General features: G+C 39.1%; 1 protein-coding gene across 6 annotated transcripts in view; it reads right to left on the bottom strand.

Annotated features, from left to right (window-relative positions):
• The window catches only part of RBM26 (RNA binding motif protein 26), a 76,529-nt gene extending 58,996 nt beyond the window's left edge, over positions 1-17,533 (bottom strand). For all 6 annotated transcript variants that reach the window (XM_082675336.1, XM_082675331.1, XM_082675334.1 and 3 more), the window contains exon 1: positions 17,043-17,533. In XM_082675336.1, coding sequence (XP_082531462.1) covers positions 17,043-17,113 — 71 coding nt within the window. In that variant the 5' untranslated portion in view covers positions 17,114-17,533. The remainder of the gene's footprint in view (positions 1-17,042) is intronic.
• Positions 17,534-18,618: the final 1,085 nt, after the last annotated feature.

Raw genomic sequence — 18,618 nt, 5'->3', positions numbered from 1 at the left:
AGGAACATTTTCTCTCTTGACCAAGAAGGGGCAGAATTATCCAAAAGAAATAGCACTAAGACTAGAAATGTGAAAAACCTAGTTCTGTCATTCTGTTTTCAACTAAATTCTTACAAACTGTTTCCTCATATATTAAAAAAAAAAAAATTCGGGCTAATGCTGTGTGGCTGTATGGTATACTTCTGGATTTTTTCCAATATTGCCACAACAGTTTTCTAATACTGCTATCAAATCACGCGAAATTTTTTCATTAAAAAGGGGATACTTTTCACCTCACAAATCTCAGGACTAAAGAAACTAAGCTTCAGTTTCCTTATCTGAGAGAACAGCTGCTCTGCCAAATTAGAAATAATTACAAATAAATATGACTGCAAATAAGAAAGCATTTTATTAACCTGCCAAACACCGGAACAAATGGACCACTAAAGAATGAAATAAAATAAAAATTTGAAGTAATAAGATGCCTATTATTGCCACCCCCTTAGAATAGGTGTTAAAATCTAGCTACTATATTTTAAGCACTATTCCCTTTCAAATCTATGTTGTCTTCTAAGCCAAACTAACAGCTTTTCCTTGAAGCAGTCTGGTATTATAAAAAAAAAAAAAAGCACAGAAATGAACTCCAAAAGCCCAGGGGTTTTCAGATTTCTAGTCTGATATCATCTTACTTTATTCATTAGTTATATAATTCTGGGTTAGCATTTTATTTCTCTAGGCTTCAGTTTTCTCATTTTTAAAACAAAGGTGCTGAACCATACAATCTGACAAAGTGGGGCATTTTTTAGGAATAAGATGCAAAGCTTTCATCGTCATTGCACTCCCCTACTCTCATTCCCAGGAACTTTAACTGAACTTAAAAATAATTCAGTATGTAATCTGAAAAAAAATTTTTTTCCTCTAGGTCTTTTTCAAAAGCCATATAATTCCCTTTTCTGAACACTCATGAGCAAAGTTTGAGCCTCTGGGAAGGATAAAGAATAACTAAATTCTACTAGGTAGAAACACTTTACATAATTTTTCTGAATTGCCAGACCTTAAGATCTGCACATATTTCTACCACTGTTCAAATGTTACTACTGGTGTGCTCGTCTGTTTCAGACTAGGTAACTATGTCTACCTTTTCCCTAGAACCAATCACACTGGTTGAGAAGTATCTACTAATTATCACAGTATGTAATAGCATACTAAGTCAGGGGCATATCAACCGAAACTCACACAAAAAAAATTCTCAGTTTAGGTCAAACCCAATTATTACAAATACAAAGGTATGCCAACAGTTTAAAAAGCTGTCACAGATACCAAAAAAGGTCAATAAAAAAGCTCACAAGCATTCTGACAAGTCCTTCCTAGTTGCTTTTTCTTCCATATTCTGACTGCTTCAATGGCCCTCATATATATCCAGTACATATGTTCTAAGTATATTACCTCTCTCTTCCTACCTCCTGCCAAAGCCCAAATTTAGGCATTTTACAACTCACTCTTAAAACTAGAATTAAAAAACGATTTAATCTTCCTTGTCTCCAAAATGTTACAACTTAATCAAATCTCTAAACACCATAGTTTCATTCTTAAAAAGAGATGTGACCAAGTTACTCTGCTACTTTAATTAACCTTCCCAGTATCCCATAATCTAGTCCCCAAAATGTCCAAACACTTCAACATGGTAATAAAATCTTTTTAATTTGAAACCAACAAAGGCTAGCTGGAGTCAAAAACCTTTTCCTACCCATAATGAACGGTCATAATTCCTCATAGAACATAACTATTCATCCAATTTGGGGCACTCAATGTCATCAGGAGCTTCAAAACTTTAACACAGGGACTTCCCCGGTGGCACAGTGGTTAAGAATTCACCTGCCAATGCAGGGGACACAGGTTCAAGCCCTGGTCTGGGAAGATCCCACATGCCGCGGAGCAACTAAGCCCGTGCGCCACAACTACTGAGCCTGTGCTCTAGAGCCCGCGAGCCACAACTACTGAGCCCATGTGCCACAACTACTGAAACCCATGCGCCTAGAGCCCATGCTCCGCAACAAGAGAAGCCACTGCAATAAGAAGCCCTCACACCGCAGCGAAGAGTAGCCCCCACTCAATTAGAGGAAGCCCACCCCCAGCAACAAAGACCCAACACAGTCATAAATTAATTAATTAATTAAAAAAAAAAACTTTAACACAATCCAATTTGAGAAAGTTCTTGAAAAACTTTCACAGCCTGGTAAGTACAAGTTTATAAAACAGTTTTCAAAATAAGATATATCTCTTTCACAGTCTGTTGTTATAAAAAATTAAACGTTTTGAAAATGTAAAATAAGTACTTCAGCTATCATTAAAGAAAATATATAAAAATAACAAGAGTCACACTGATAATTTCTTTTTAAAATGCCCTAAAAAGGTTAAGTTATAGGTTTCAAAATACTTCTTGCACTTAAACTATATTAAAAAGAGCAACAAATGATCTGCTGAACTGCTATTAGTGCTTATATGCAGGACTTGACATCATTCAAATGTTTTTTATTTATAATAACTGACTTCAAGATTTGGGGTTTTTTTTTCCGTATCAACTTTTAAACTGCCAGTAAGCAGTGGAAAATTAATAAATGGAGAATATAGGCAAAGCAGTTGTTTTGTTGCTCCTTCCCTTTTCTTTTGTAGGGTAACCACCCAATTCTCTGTGAAGGCCTGGAATGCCTAAGAGGAGTTTTGCTCAGCCCTCCTGTTCTACTCTCAGACTTTGCTAGCTGAAAGCTGGGAGTGCCTTGGTAGATCTCTTCTACTTCTCCTTCCTTGCTTGCAGAACTACTCTTGTGTTTTTAGTTGGTAAGTGTTGAGTGGTTGTACACTTAGTTGTTTTATGATATTGTTCTATTGCCACTGTCCTCCAATGATTATGAAGAGAAATTAGCGACCATTTAAGTCTTTGTTTTCCTGTATCTGTCTTTTTTTCTCCCTTTGGCTACTTTTAAGATTCTTTTTATTTGGTCAGCAGTTTGACTACAATATGCTTAAGGCTGTGTGTGTGTGTGTGTGTGTGTGTGTGTGTGTGTGTGTGTGTGTGTGTGTGTGTGTGTGTATTTTATCCTGTTTGGTTTTGCCAATTTGGATCTATGTTCTGATGTCTTTCATCAGTTTTGGAAAGTCCTTGGTCATTATGTCTTCCAACATTTTTTCTGCCTCATTTTTCTTTCCTTTTTCTAAGACTTCAGTAACTTGTATTTTAGATTACTTGATACTATCCTACAGATCTCAGATGTATCTTAAAATTACTTTTGTCCCTTTGTTTCCGGTTTGGATATTTTCTATTTTCCTACATTCAAGTTCACGGCTGTTTTTTTCCTCTATGGTGTCCAGTCTGTTGCAAAGCAGAATTCTTTATTTCTATTACAGTTTTCATTTCTAGGTTTTTCCATTAAGCTCTTTTTAATAGCTTCCGTGTATTAGCTGAAGTTCCCCATATCTTTATGCATGCTGTCCACATGTTCAAATAAATTCTTTAGCATTTTTATCATAGTTATTTTAAAGTCCTTGACTAATAATTCTATTATTTGAGTCATCTCTGGGTATGTTTCCATTGACTATTTCTTCTCATGTGGATCTTATTTTCTTACTATTTTGTGTTCCTTGTTATTTGATCTTATGTTGAACGTTTTGTGTAAAAGAACACTGAGGTGAATGGAGACTGAAGTAAATAAGATTTACCTTCAGTAAATGCCATGCCCTTTCGTCAGGCCACTAGAGTGGAGTCACTTGTTCTGTAATTGACATGGTTTGGGCTTTGTAAGAAGCTTTAGTTTGATTCAGTTCACCACTGGCTTCAAATGTTTTGAGGGCATGATCAGGATTTTCCCTTTCATAAAAACTGGAATCTCAGCATTAACAAGATTCTGGATACTTGCCTGTGCTTTACCTCCATGCTCCAAGCTTTTGAAACTAAAAGAAAAATACAAAACCAATGACATAAAGAGGGAAAGGCCAGCAAACTAAATTCAAAGTAGGAAAAAAGGAAATAATAAAAATATAATATTGAAACAGAAAACAATCAACAAAGCTAATACTGTTCTTGGAAATGATGAATAAAATTGATAAACTTAGCAAAACTGGTCAATAAAAGAGTAATATTACCAACGTCAGGTATAATTTTTAAAAGGGGAGGGAGAGCATCACAATAGATTCTAGTCATTATATGAATAGTAAGGCAACAACAGAAACAACTCTATGTCAATAAATCTGGCAACTTAAAAGGAAAATCCTTGAAAAACATAAATTACCAAAAGTGACACAAGAAGAAACAGAATACCTAAACAGACCTACACCTATTAAAGAAACTGATTTCGTAATAAAAAGTCCATTTCACAACAAAATCTTCAGTTTCAGATGGCTTCATCAGTGAAGTCTACCAAACATTTTAAAGAAAAAATAAAATGCAGATAGCTCTCATAAACAAAACCAAAACCTCTTAACAAAATATTAGCAAATCAAATCCGGTAATATGTATGAAAACGATAATACATCATGACCAAGCAGGGTTTATCTCCCGAATGCAAGGCTGGCTTAACATTTGAAAACCAATCCATGTAATACACGATATTAACAGAAAAAGAGAGAAAACCCCTATGATCATCTCAATAAATGTAGACAAAAGAATTTGACAAATTCAATACCTTTTCATGACAAAAACACTCTGCAAAGTAAGAATAAAAGAGAATTTCCTCAATCTGGTATTTAAAAGGCAGTTATAAAAAACATCTAGGGATTCCCTGCTGGCGCTGTGGTTGAGAGTCCACCTGCCAATGCAAGGGACACGGGTTCGTGCCCCGGTCCGGGAAGATCCCACATGCCGCGGAGCGGCTAGGCCCGTAAGCCATGCCCGCTAAGCCTGCGCGTCCGGAGCCTGTGCTCCGCAACGGAAGAGGCCACAACAGTGAGAGGCCTGCGTACCGCAAAAAAAAAAAAAAAAAAAATCTAGCACTGAGGACTTCCCTGGTAGTCCAGTGGTAAAGAATCTGCCTTCCAATGCAGGGGACACAGGTTCGATCCCTGGTCGGGGAACTAAGACCCCACATGCTGCAGGGCAACTAAGCCCGCACACCACAACGACTGAGCTCGCACGCCACAACTAAAGAGCCCATGCGCCCTAGAGCCCGCACAACACAACTAGAGAGAGAAAACCCGCAGGCCACAACTAGAGAGAAGCCTGCACGCCAAAACAAAAGATCCCGCATGCCTCAACAAAGATCCCGCGTGCTGCAACTAAGACCTGACACGGCCAAAAAAAACAATCTAGCACTAACATCAGTTAATACTAAAACATTAAGTCTCTCTCCCCAAAGACTGAGACAAAACAAGAATGTCCACTCTTACCACATCAATTTAACTTGTACTGTCTGTCGTTCCTAACCAGTTCAGTAAGAAATGAAGGCATAAAAAATCAGAAAGTAAAACTGTCATTAATCACAGATGACATGACTGGTAAAAGAAATTCCAAAGAATCTATAAAATAGCTACTATAACTAATAAGTGTACTTAGAAAGTTGCAGAATAAGGTCAATATGCAAAAATCAATCATATTTCTATAAATAACAAAGAAAATTGAAAAATTAAATTTTAAAATGATTTTATAAAACATCACATACCCAGCGAAAAAAAATCTAACAAAAGATTTACAAGGACTCCACACGGAGAGCTACAAAACATTGCCAGGAGAAATTAAGCTTGAATAAATGGAGAGATTACCACATTCATCAACTGGAAGACTAAATATTATGAAGATGTTCTTTCTTCTAAAATTGATCTCTACATTCAACACATCCCTATCAACAATCACACAGGCTTTCTTGCAGAAACTGAAAGGCTGATTCTCATCTTTATAAGGAAATGCCAAGAAGCCAGCATAACTCAATCTTTTAAAAGGACAAACTAGGAGGACTTATATAACCTGATTTTAAAACTTATTATAAAGGCAGTTGGCTTTAGACAGTGTGGTATAAGCATCATAATAAATAAATATCACTGGACGAAGATAGAGTCCAGAAATAGACTCATATATAGTTAATCATCAACCAACATGCCAAATATCATTGGACCAAGACAGAATCCAGAAATAGACTGATACATAACTTAATTATCAACCAACGTGCCAAGTCACCCAATGGGAAAAGGAATGTCTTTTTAGGAACCATTTCTGGAAAACTTAATATACTTATTAAAGAAAAAAAAGGAGCCATTTAGCCCTATCTCATTCCACATCCATTTTTGTTTGTTTGTTTTTCGTTTCTCGACTCCAAACAGCCTTGAGCCAGGGCAGCCAGTGCTTGTCTGGGAGTCCTTCTGAGTGCCTCTGAACGAAATGAGCTTTGGCAGCTGCTGGGGACTCAGGGAAGAGGCTGCTCCTGGCCAGGGTCAACCTGCCACAGGAATAGACTACTGGGCTGGCTCACCAAAACTGATACCAAACGCAAGTTCGTTTGTCTGAGAGACACACAGTTAGGCCAAACAAACCAAAATGTCGGAGTCTAGCACTGAGAAACGATTACTGCAGGGCCAAGTAAGAACAGGTGGCTTGTGCTCAAAAAACCCAAACTCCTCCATATGCATTTTTTTTAATTCATTTGAGATGAACAGACCTAAACATAAAACCAAGAGGCAGAAAATTTCTAGAACATAGAATATCTTTATGATGTTGGAGGAGATAAAGCCTTCTTAGACACAAAGGGCACTAACCATAAAAGAAAAATAAATTGGACTTAATAAAAATTAAAAATTTCTGCTCACGAAATGACATCATTATACAATAGTCCCCCCTTATCCATGGGGGAAATATGTTTCAAGACACCCACTGGGAGGGGGGGTGTGAAACCAGTGAAACCACAAATACACCCTATATACACTACATTTTTTCCCACACAGATATACCTATGATAAAGTTTAATATGTAAATTAGTCACAGTAAGAGATTAACAACAATAATAAAATAGAACAATTATAACAATATACTGGAATAAAAGTTATGTAAGTGTAGTCTCTCTCTCCTCCTTTCAAAATACTTTAGTACAAATTGAATGCCTTTTCCATCTTAAGCATTTATCACACACTGTTGCTGCAACTTTTTTGCAGTTTGAAGTGTGACAGCAAAACCAGAAAGAATTTTTTTCCTTCTTCACAATCTCACAGAAGATTCATTCTTACTGTAAATCTCAGTAACTTCAGTACTGAATTTTTTCTTTCCTTATCAAGTCGAGAATTTTCACCTTTTCGCTTAAAGGAAGCACGTTATGGCTTCTCTTTGGTATATCCACACTGCCAGCGTCACTGCTCTCGCGTGTTGTGGTCATTGTTAAGTAAAGTAAGGGTTACTTGAGCACAAGCGCTGCAATACCATGAGAGCTGACCTGATAACCAGGACAGCTACTAAGTGACTAACAGGTGGGATATGCTGGACAAAGGATTAATTCACATCTCGGGCAGGACAGTGCAAGATTTCATCATGCTACTCAGAACAGCATGCAATTTAAAACTTATAAATTGTTTACTTCTGGAATTTTCCATTTAATATTTTCAAACAGCAGCTCATCACAGGTAACTGAAACCACAGAAAGCAAAAGCACAGGTAAGGGGAGACTACTGTATAAAAGTCACAGAGTGGGGAAAAAATCTGCAGTACATGTATTGTATATGAATAAAGAGCTCCTATAAGTCAACAATAAAAGACAGCCCAATTTTAAAAATAAGCAAGACTTAGATACTTTACAAAAGATATGACAGTCAATAAGCACATGGAAAGGTCCTCTATAGCATTAGTCATCAGGAAAATGCAAATTAAAACCATAAAGAGAATTAAACTGTCAGTCCAAAAAAGGAAAGATGCCATTTTATACTCACTCTAAAGGTTTAAAAACAAACAACAAAAAAAAAACCCTTGACAATACTAAATATTGCTGCGGATATGGAGCAACTGGAACTCTCATAAATCACAGGTAGCAACAATTAGGCAGTTTCTTATAATAGAAAACATACATCTATCTACCCTATGATCTAGCAAATATCCTCCTAGGTATTTACCCAAAAAAAATATTTCCACAAAGACTTGAATAAGAATATTCATAGCAGCCACATTCATAATGCCAAAGTTAGAAAGTAGATGCCTTTGTTGGAGAGGGAAAGAAAAACCCAGAAAGAGGCACAAGAGAATGTTCCAGAGAATGTTCTAGATCCTGTTTTATACGGTGATTACATAGGCATATATAACTGTCAAAACTTATGCAACTGAGCTTCCCTGGTGGTGCAGTGGTTGAGAATCTGCCTGCCAATGCAGGGGACACAGGTTCGAGCCCTGGTCTGGGAAGATGCCACATGCCGCGGAGCAACTAGGCCCGTGAGCCACAACTACTGAGCCTGCACGTCTGGAGCCTGTGCTCCCAACAAGAGAGGCCGCGATAGTGAGAGGCCCAAGCACTGCGATGAAGAGTGGCCCCTGCTTGCCGCAACTAGAGAAAGCCCTTGCACAGAAACGAAGACCCAACACAGCCAAAAATAAATAAAATTAATAAATAAATTAAAATTTTAAAAAATAAAAAAGAATCTGCCAAAAAAAACCTTATGCAACTAATGTTTATGTTAAGTATAAATTGACACATGATAGATATATACACCATAGTACTATTTTTTCAGTAAATCAATAAAGGCTGGTTAAATAAATTATGGTACACACGTTACATTAAAATGCCATGCAACCGTTAAAAAGGGGGCAAGTCTCTTATGTATTATATTGAATGACCTCCAAGTATGAAACCAGTTATATAAAAAAAGAGAAAAATATATATAAACATATTTGCTTTTACATAAGCAAAATATCGCAGTGAGAACCAATGAGTAACATATCTCCAACATACTCCATTGTTTCATATACACACAAAATACTAAATATAACCCTAAGTTAAAAATAAACTTTTACCTATTTCAGAAGTTACAATCTGTAAACTGAAAAGGATTTTCCCACAGAAACAAGGTGGTAGGAGGGTAGTGAGTAAGTCTAGTAGGAAGCATTTACCATCCACTCGTTTCACTCATTCTCTATTCTCTGGGACTAAGGAAGCAGGAGGAAGAAAAAAAATTCCTAGAAGCCTACATTTAGCTCAAGTTTGAGTTATTCATTCTCAATATGTACACACCAAACACTGTAATATCTTATTTTCCATTTTGTTCATAATACTATCCCTATATCTTGATTTATGCATGTAAAATAATTCATTTGAAAAGACTGTAAGCCAAAGAAAAGGAATTGCTAAAATAGACAGAAAATGCTAAATGCATTTTAACTACTCATCACTCAGATGGAAAACCCAACTAAGGTTGCAGCAGTAAAATGTGGTAATGAAGGTCATGAAAAATATTTTAGCCAATAATTAATTACAGAAAAACTCTTCTACCAGCTGTAAAATTCATCAGACTAGAATTACCATACATAATTTTTTGTGCAGCTCCATGGAGGTGCGCAATCTAGCATACAGCAGCATTCACTAATACTTTAATGAGTAAATGTTAATACTCTTCAGTGTCCTTTCCCCCTTAAAAAAATCACTTAAGCTTTAGTAAATTTGAAACTGCTGAAAGGTAAAAATAAAGCAAAACAGGCCCTGAGATTAGTAAATCTTCAAATTGCTCACTTATCTGCTTCTCTGAAATAAAAGTTTCACAGAAATGCCTCTTCTCTATTAAGTCATGGGTGCACAAAATAGAAATTTCAACTAATGCATTTGAAACTCAGATGCACACCCCACACATGGCATTGTGCTGGGTGCTCACACAGAACAGGAGAACACTTAACCTTAAGATTTGGAGTTTATTTTCAAGGACCTTAGACTCTTAACAGTACCCTTAAAACAAGTAAGAATTAACTACTGAACAAGTTTGCAAGTGATGAGTACAAACTAGAGCTAGGAGAGGAGAGTCATGGAGGAGAGTCACTGCTTCCAACTGGATAGATGATAAATGGCTTTCTGGAAGAACTGGAATCACACTTGACCTTTGATTTCAACATATAAAAAAGAAACGGAGAAAGGCAGTACATGATAATGCACAACAAAGCTCTGGAATATAAGTGTCTTGTTTTTAATCCTGTCTCTATCATTTATAAGCTATGAATGAAGTGTATTACTTAATCTTCCTAAGAGTCAACTTCTTCATCCTTAAAATTGGTATAACAGAACCTAGCTCACATACAATGAATGCACAAGCATTAGCAAATAGCACTCAATGAAGTAGAAGCACTTACCTTCTACTTAAAGTTGAGGGGAAAAGGACAGTATGACCAATGTGATAAAGAATCAGAATGTAAAGTTCAGTTTTGCTGAAATTAAGACTTACATAAAAAGTAGGAAGATATAAACTGGAAAGATAATTTGAAACAGACATTAGAGTCCTGAAAACCAAGTTAAAAAGTATGCAATTAATTACTTAGGAGTCCTGAAGATTTTGATCTAACAATAGGATATAAACAAGTTGGGCATCCAGGCCAGAAGAACTGGAAGAGAGAAAAAGACTGGAGATAGGGAGGTCTGTTAGGAAACAAACTGCAATGGTTTAGATAAGGAGTGAAGAGTCCCCTACTGAGCACTGTCATTAGTAAGAATTATTAAAAGAAAGAGACAGAACCCAATGACCAACTCGAATGGGAGAAAAGAAATGAAGGGAGGAGAAGCCAAAAAAATGAAACTTCAAGCCCAGATAATTTGGAGAAATGAAATGGAAATAAGTGAACTTTTTATTTTCAGAAACATACAATAGTTTGAAGTTCAGATGAGAGGATCAGGTACAGAGCTAGCAATCGGAGTTAAGAGCTTAAAACTTTGAAGTGGTTAAGCCTAAACATAATTGTGTGAAAAATAAATGCATACAGGTACGTGTTGGAAAAGCTCTAAAATTCAAATGCAAATGTGTATATGCAATATCCTGGGGAAAACAGTCTTTAATCAAACTTTCAAAGCATCTACAACACACACACAAAGTTTTTAAAAACCACAGGCACGTATTACAATGGAAACCATCCATAGGAATGAATGTGAATGAGGGAGCAGGAGTAGAATGATTAAGAAAAAAAAGTCTTGGGAACAGAACTAAGAATAATACAATTCAAAGGCAAGAAAAAGAACTTAAGGAGATAGGAATGATTTGAGAAGAGAACCAAAATATTATGGATCCAAGGCATGAGAAGTTTAAAAAAAAGAAAAAGACAGCTATCAACACTGTCTAATGTTATATACAGAGGTCAAAGAATTAAAATTTATACAAAGTATTTACATTTAATAAACAAATTCATTGGTAACATTGAGGTAAGCAATTTTGGTTGAATACAAGTAGCAAGAAACTATATTACAGGCATTAAGAAGTAAATGGCTGGGGCAAATGAGTGAAAAATTAAAGGCTGACTACTGTTTCAAGATTTAACACTGACAGGAAAAGAAAGCTAGCAAAGTGACTAGAAGTATGATTTAACTTTTTGTTTTATTTTTTGCTATTGTTGCTAAACTTTTCTTCCTTAAGGAATGGGAGACTGACTCTGTGCCCAAAGGAGTCTGTAGAAAAAAAAAGATCAAGGGAGGGAAACAGGTATAAAGTTCAGAAATAACAAGATCACCTTTCAGCTCTTCTTGTAAAACTGGAACAAAAATAAATTTTAATGTGGTAAGAAAGGTTTAATAACAAGCGTGGGTGAAGAGGAAAAGACTACAAAAACTCTAGGTTTCTTTCTTAAACTCTAAAGCACTGATAACCATGATGCTTTAGAACTTTGTTCCTTTACAATAGCAGCTACTACTCCAAAAATGTAATAGTAAAAAAGTGTATAGGGCTTCCCTGGTGGCGCAGTAGTTGAGAGTCTGCCTGCCGATGCAGGGGACAGGCGTTCGTGCCCCGGTCCGGGAGGATCCCACATGCCGCGGAGCGGCTGCGCCCGTGAGCCACGGCCACTGAGCCTGCGCGCCCGGAGCCTGTGCTCCGCAACGGGAGAGGCCACAGCAGTGAGAGGCCCACGTACCGCAAAAAAAAAAAAAAAAAAAGTGTATATACACACACACAGAGTAATAGGAAACAATACATTGTATTGTGTTGTAGTAAATTAAGAACAAGGCTCCAGAGTCAAAAACTTGAGTTTAAATCACTGTTTAGTCACATGTAAAAGCTGTGACTCTGGGCAAGTATCTCAACTTCATGCTCTAGTGCCTCGGGGTCATCACTTGCAAAATGGAGGTACAGTATTTACCTCACAGAACTTGAAATACAAAACTTTAACAATGTGTTCAAATGTTAATGGTAGCAATAATAGTAATGTAACCTATTTGTGTTTAATCAATCCGGTATTTAAGAAAGGAGGGAAGGGCTAGGCTCTTTAAAATGTCTCATTTAATCCTTTCAACTACAGAAAGAAACAAGTATAATTCTCCCTATCACACCAACAAGGAAAAGGGAGGTTCATTTGCCTAGATTACTCAGTTAATAAGTGGCAGAGCTGAGATGTGAACACTGGTCTATGTGGACACAAAAATGTTCTCTTTCCACTACACAATGCTACCTCCACAGCACTACATAGTAGCAGGAGCACAAAACTAGGCGTTTTGTTCTTTACTACTAAACTCAACAAAATCTGGGCACATCATTAAGTCCATCTGTCTCTCAATTTTATTTTCTGAAAAATTAAGGGGTTTGATTAGGTTTTGAGGTTTCCCCTAAACTAAAAATAATCCATGATTTTATTAAATCACCACATTCAGTGATGTGTAAACTCAGAAAAAGTTTTAAAATACAGCAGAAAACCTCTTCTGTTTAAAAAAACAAAAAAAACATCGAAAGAAGATAGCTTAATTCTTTTCCAGGACTGCACATTATGAAAAAGAAATCAATGTAAAAGGGAAGACCAACATCTAATTTTATTATTAGCATGCATGACTAAGCAAATGTTTGGGAGAACAAAAACATCAAGTATTTCAAGATGACAATTTTAACACCTATATTTTCAATAAATTATGGAAAAAACTCAGAATCTGATATACCTACAGACCTTATAATCAAATAAAATACAGATTTACCAACTTTTATTTCATGTTGAAACTGCAACCAGGTTGACTTTTTTTTTTTTCTTAATGTCCATATGAAAACTTTCCTCCCCTAAAACCCTTCATTGGCTTCCCACTACCCTTCAATGACATCCCAAATCCTTAAAATGACTCAAGAGTCTCGTGCGATCTGGCTCCTCTCTCTGGAGCTATCCACTGGCTCTTTTTTCAGTTTCTTTCAATTCCTCCAAGACACCTCTTTTTCCCTTTATTTTAGGGCCTTCATACCATCTGTCCTCTAAAACCTTGCTGTCACAGCTCTCCATTCCCATCCTTTTGCCCCAGCAAACTGCTCTTCATCCATCCCGGTTGAGATGAAATATTATCATGCCAGGAAAGCCTTTCTTGACCTCCCAGACATATACTTTGACAGCATTCTGGATTTATAACACTCACTAGTCTTATGGTTACTTGTTCACCATCGGTCTTCCGTGCTAAGCGGTAAACAATATGAAGATGGTCATTTCATGTCATGTTTCCTACTATTTCCCCAATATCTAACACAGTGCTTAGCACAGAGTAGATTAAGTGCTCAATAAATATGTGCTGAATTAATACATTTAAACTACGAGGCAAGTCCAAAACCATCAGATACTTTACTAGCACAAATAGCTAAAAAAGTTCTATACACGTTTCGAGTTCTGTCTTATCCTTTGTGCTTCATATGGTCCTGCCTCAAATAGGTGCTATATGGCAATTACGAAGTAAAGCAAAAAAATCTCTTTAGATAACAAATACATCTTCAAGTTTCACAAAACCAAGGTTAGAAACCATAGATCTTAAATAACTGTAATCAGCGTTAAAAGTCATCTAAAAGAATGCACCTGAGGGGCTTCCCTGGTGGCGCAGTGATTGAGAGTCTGCCTGCTAATGCAGGGGACACAGGTTCGAGCCCTGGTCTGGGAGGATCCCACATGCTGTGGAGCAACTGGGCCCGTGAGCCACAACTACTGAGCCTGCGTGTTCGGAGCCTGTGCTCCGCAACAAAAGAGGCCGCGATAGTGAGAGGCCCAAGCACTGTGATGAATAGTGGCCCCCACTTGCCGCAACTAGAGAAAGCCCGTGCACAGAAACGAAGACCCAACACAGCAAAAATAAATAAATTAACGTCAGATGCAGGCTTGTTAAAAAAAAAAAAAAGTATTCACCTGAAATGCAATTAAAGGGACAGGAACTTGGATAAGGGCTCATTTTTACCACAGTAGTGTACATTATAAAAGGACCAATCCCAGCTCCTATCACTGTCTAGGTTCTACAAGTAGTGCTTTATTCCAGCAGTAATGACTGCACTGCTACAGTCATCTGAGTAGGCTATATGATACCCGAAGATGCTTTATTAAAACTCAAGAAAAATTACAAGCAAAGTAGCTATAATCTTCAATTAGTGAAAAAAAAAGGAAATGGTAATAAAGCTGATAAGTAATTTGAGAATTGAATGCTTAAAAAAGGGAATGCTAATTTTTTTTTTTGTTTTTTGCGGTACGCGGGCCTCTCACTGTTGTGGCCTCTCCCACTGCGGAGCACAGGCTCCAGACGCGCAGGCTCAGCGGCCATGGCTCATGGGCCCAGCCGCTCCACGGCATGTGGGATCTTCCCGGACCGGGGCACGACCCCGTGTCCCCTGCATCGGCAGGCAGACTCTCAACCACTGCGCCACCAGGGAAGCCCCGGGAATGCTATTTTAACTCAAAACATTCTTCTAAGTTTTCTGTTCACCGAACACTTATTGAGTGCTAATTACAAACCAGGCAGTGTTCAAAGATTTTCTTAACACATACTCATTATTTTCCCCATTTTAGACATGAGGAAGGAGGCACTGAGCTAAGTAACTTACCTAGTATCATACAGCTGGTTAAGTGGCAGAGGCAGAATTCAAAGGCAGCCATTCTGGCTCCAGGGTTCTCCCTCTCAACCACTATTACTACACTCCTGCCTACTCCCTCTCTCCAATCCACTTAAACAAGGCTTCTATCCATATCACCCTACTCCAGTGAAACTTTTCACTTAGTTCACCAATGACTTCTACCTTGACAAACCTAAGGGCCACTAATCTGCCTCCACCTTTTTCATCCATTATGCAGTATCACATCAAGTTGACAACCCTCCTCTTTTGTCATACATTTCTTTCATTAGTGACATGTATCCCAATTTTCTTCCTACCTCAGACCTGGACTCTCTTCGCTTCCCTATCTACACATTCTTCCTCAGAAACTTCCCAGTCTCACGGCTTTAAACACTATCTGCATGACTCCAAATATTTCTAGTCCTGGCCTGAGTTCTAGACTCATAACCAACTACTTATTTGACATCTCACTTAGGTATATAATACCTTACACTTAATGATCAAAACCAACCAACCTACTCTTCTCCCCTCAACCTGTTCTCTCCAACACGGATTCAGTTGCTTAGGCTAACTTCTTAGTTATCACCCTTGACTTCCCTTTCCCTTATCTCTCACACCCAATCGATCAGCAAGTTCTACCAGATCTATTCATTAAACATATTCAGTTCTGTCTCCACTATCACTCTAATGCAAACTATCTACAGCTCTGCCTACAACGTCCTTCAGAATGGTCTCCTTACTTCTCTTCTTGACCCCTTAACCTCCACGAAGCAGGCAGAGTTAAAACAAAATCAAATCAATCCCTGCCTGCTTTAAATCATCTAATGTCTTCCCATTATAGTTTAAATTAAATCCTAGCTCTTGACCACAGCCTAGAAGATCCTACATGATTTGGCCCCTGCATACTTCTCAAACTTCACAACCTTCCATCCTCTCCCCCATCACAAGGTTCCCTGCAGCCACAACTGCCTGCTTTCTCTTCCCAGATCACACCGTGATCATTTCCACTACAGAGGCTTTGCACTCGCTGTTCCTTCTGTAAGGAGCATTCTCTCTCCAGACTTTTACACAGATAGTTCCTTCTGTTCCTTAGGTGTTGCTCAAATGTCACCTCCTCTGAGAGGACTTCTAATCACTCTTTTACATGATTCTCTACTGTTACAATCATCATTACTCTTATTACCTGAAATTACCTTATTTACTTGTTTATTATGTCTTACTGATTTTGGAATTTAAAAACTTTAGCCCTGACCCTCCCACAGTACATAGAAGGAGCCTAATAAATTTATTAAATGAATGGATATTCCCCATTGTATTTTAAGCTGTTTATTGTAAATCAACCAATTTTGATAAAACACTTGGCCCATATTTTGCGTGTATTAAAAGATAAATCCTTAAAACACTCAATTTTTCCAATCTAATGCATTTCAGCACTCTGAACCCCCTCAAACACACACATGCACAGAGTCCACCTATAGAAACCTACTTAAAACTGCTAAATAGTCCATATGGATAGATTGCATTTTCTTCCTCCAACCTAAGAAACGTGTAGGTGGGAAAGGGGAATTTTACTGGGCACCTTAGCACCTGTTACATCTTCAGTTAACAGAGGTGCTGATGAGCCAGACAGCACATGGGAGACATGGCCTTTCTTTCAGGGATTGTATGTAGGTAAAACGTGAGTGGCTGAGACAAGAACTGTTCTAATCCGTAATAAGGGCTATTCACCTCATTTAAAGAAACAAAAATAGTCTAGTGGACAGCGGATTATGCTCGGATTCACCAGAAGAAATTGATCTGGGGGCCCTGGGCAAATACGAGTTGTGTGTGTAGGTTGTTGGGGTCGGTCTACAAATAACGGGAAAACAAGAGGAAGAGACATTGGTTTAAGAACCAACTCAGCGATAAGGTAAAGGTCAGCTCAGGCTCCCAGGCGTATTCTGAACCTGGGAACGAGGGTGGTAGAGGACGAGAAAACACAGAGCCCTGGGACCTGCGTTCACCGCTTCGGCCTCCACGGAAGGCACTTGAGGCAACCGTGAGGCCACCTATCTCCCACTTCCACCCCTGCAAGGAAATAGCCCCCGGATACTCACATGGGCTCGAGAGTCTTGCTGAGCCAGGACTTGAGGGCCTCGAAGTTTTCAATGATCATTTTAGAAACCATCCACAGCGGCCCAGAGGCCCGTCACACTAGTTCGCCCGCCCAGGTCGCGGTCGCTACAGCCGCCGCTGCCCCCGCCCCCTCCTCCGCGCGCCGCCCGCGTGGGCCGCGGTGGGAGGCGCCGGTGGCAGGCTCCCGCGAGCCCCGATGGGCCAACAGCTCCGGGGTCACGGCCGCAGGCCGCTAGTCCACGGGGTGCCAGGAACTTCCCCTCCCCGGACCCCGGCCCCGGCTGAGGCAGCGACTGTTTGCCCGGGCCCTCCCCCTTCTCTCCACCCCAGCGAATCTTCCTGGACCAGAGCGCGACACGCTCCTAGACCCGGGCTTTCTCTCAGCTTTGAGACCAGGTGCTGGCTGGCAACGCAGAAGAGGCAAAAGTGAAAAAAGCGAAGACGAAGGGCAGCTGAATGGGAACGGTTCGGGGGGTCTTCCCGGCTCCCAGCACCCCCAAGAAGATGGCTGCCGATAAATCTCGCGAGAATTGTTGAAGTGTCGCGGTGACTCCCGGAGCCTGCTGGGAAGAGACGTAAGATCTGCGGAGAGCGCGCTAGGCAAGTTCGGCGAGTTTTGCGTCTTTGCGTGGTTTGAGGGCCCTTTGCTTTTTCGCGCCTTGATTCTCTTAAGAAATAAAGGCTTTTTTTTTTTTGCAAGGAGGGAAAGGCCGCTGATTTCAGAATCGGCGGAAACCCCAGCCCGTCCTCTGTAACTGACGGCGTGGCGCATCGGCTGGAACGACCGACGGGAGCGCTCCTCTGAGAGCGTCCACTCGGATGTGGCGGGATGCAGGCGACCTGGGGATTACAGGTGTGCTGCGCTGTGCTGCCTCCTCCGTTTACCTCAGGGTCCTGCAGTACTATATTCTGCATGTGCTGTGGACAAGATTGGGAAGAACGGGCTGGTCTAATATAACGCGCTGAGACTGCCAGAGGCTTAGTTAAGTCTTGTCCAGAATTACTCGACTTCATGCATGGGCAGAGCACTAATGACCTAGGGATTCCTTCAACCCTTGACAGTTCTGAAATAGTTTCAAAACATCTGAAACTTTCGGACTTTTCCCCAGCCAGAAAGGAGATGAGTGTTTGTGGTTTTGGGGGGGGGGTTTGTGTTTTTTTAGTGTTAGTGTTTTTAATTCCCTCCGTTTAGAGCCGATTCAGCCCCAGATAGGGAAATTACATAATATCAAAAGAGAGCCTTCATATCAGCATCCTAAATAAAGTAACTTCCTTTTTCCTGGGTGGTCAAATAAGTTTGATTCCTGCCTCAGTTGTTCTATTTGCTATTATTTACTTCCATTAAGGTACTAGGTGGAATTTTACAAAAAGTCTAGTGCCTGTTAACTGTAATGAAAATAATTCACAATATAGACATTTAAAGTAGAACAATAAAAAGCTTTTTATGGCAGACACAGTGGTAGACTAAATTGTTAAGAACTCTGAGTTTATAATTTGCTAGAGTGAAGTGTCCTTAAGCACTAAGTGGAAAAGATTTGATAAAGTCAGAAAAGCTTG

The sequence above is a fragment of the Grampus griseus genome, assembly GCF_964374135.1.
Source record: "Grampus griseus genome assembly, chromosome: 18".
NCBI classification, from domain to species: Eukaryota; Metazoa; Chordata; class Mammalia; order Artiodactyla; family Delphinidae; genus Grampus; species Grampus griseus.
The sequence above is the reverse complement of the archived record's forward strand: the minus strand, read 5'-3'. Positions and strand labels throughout refer to the sequence as shown.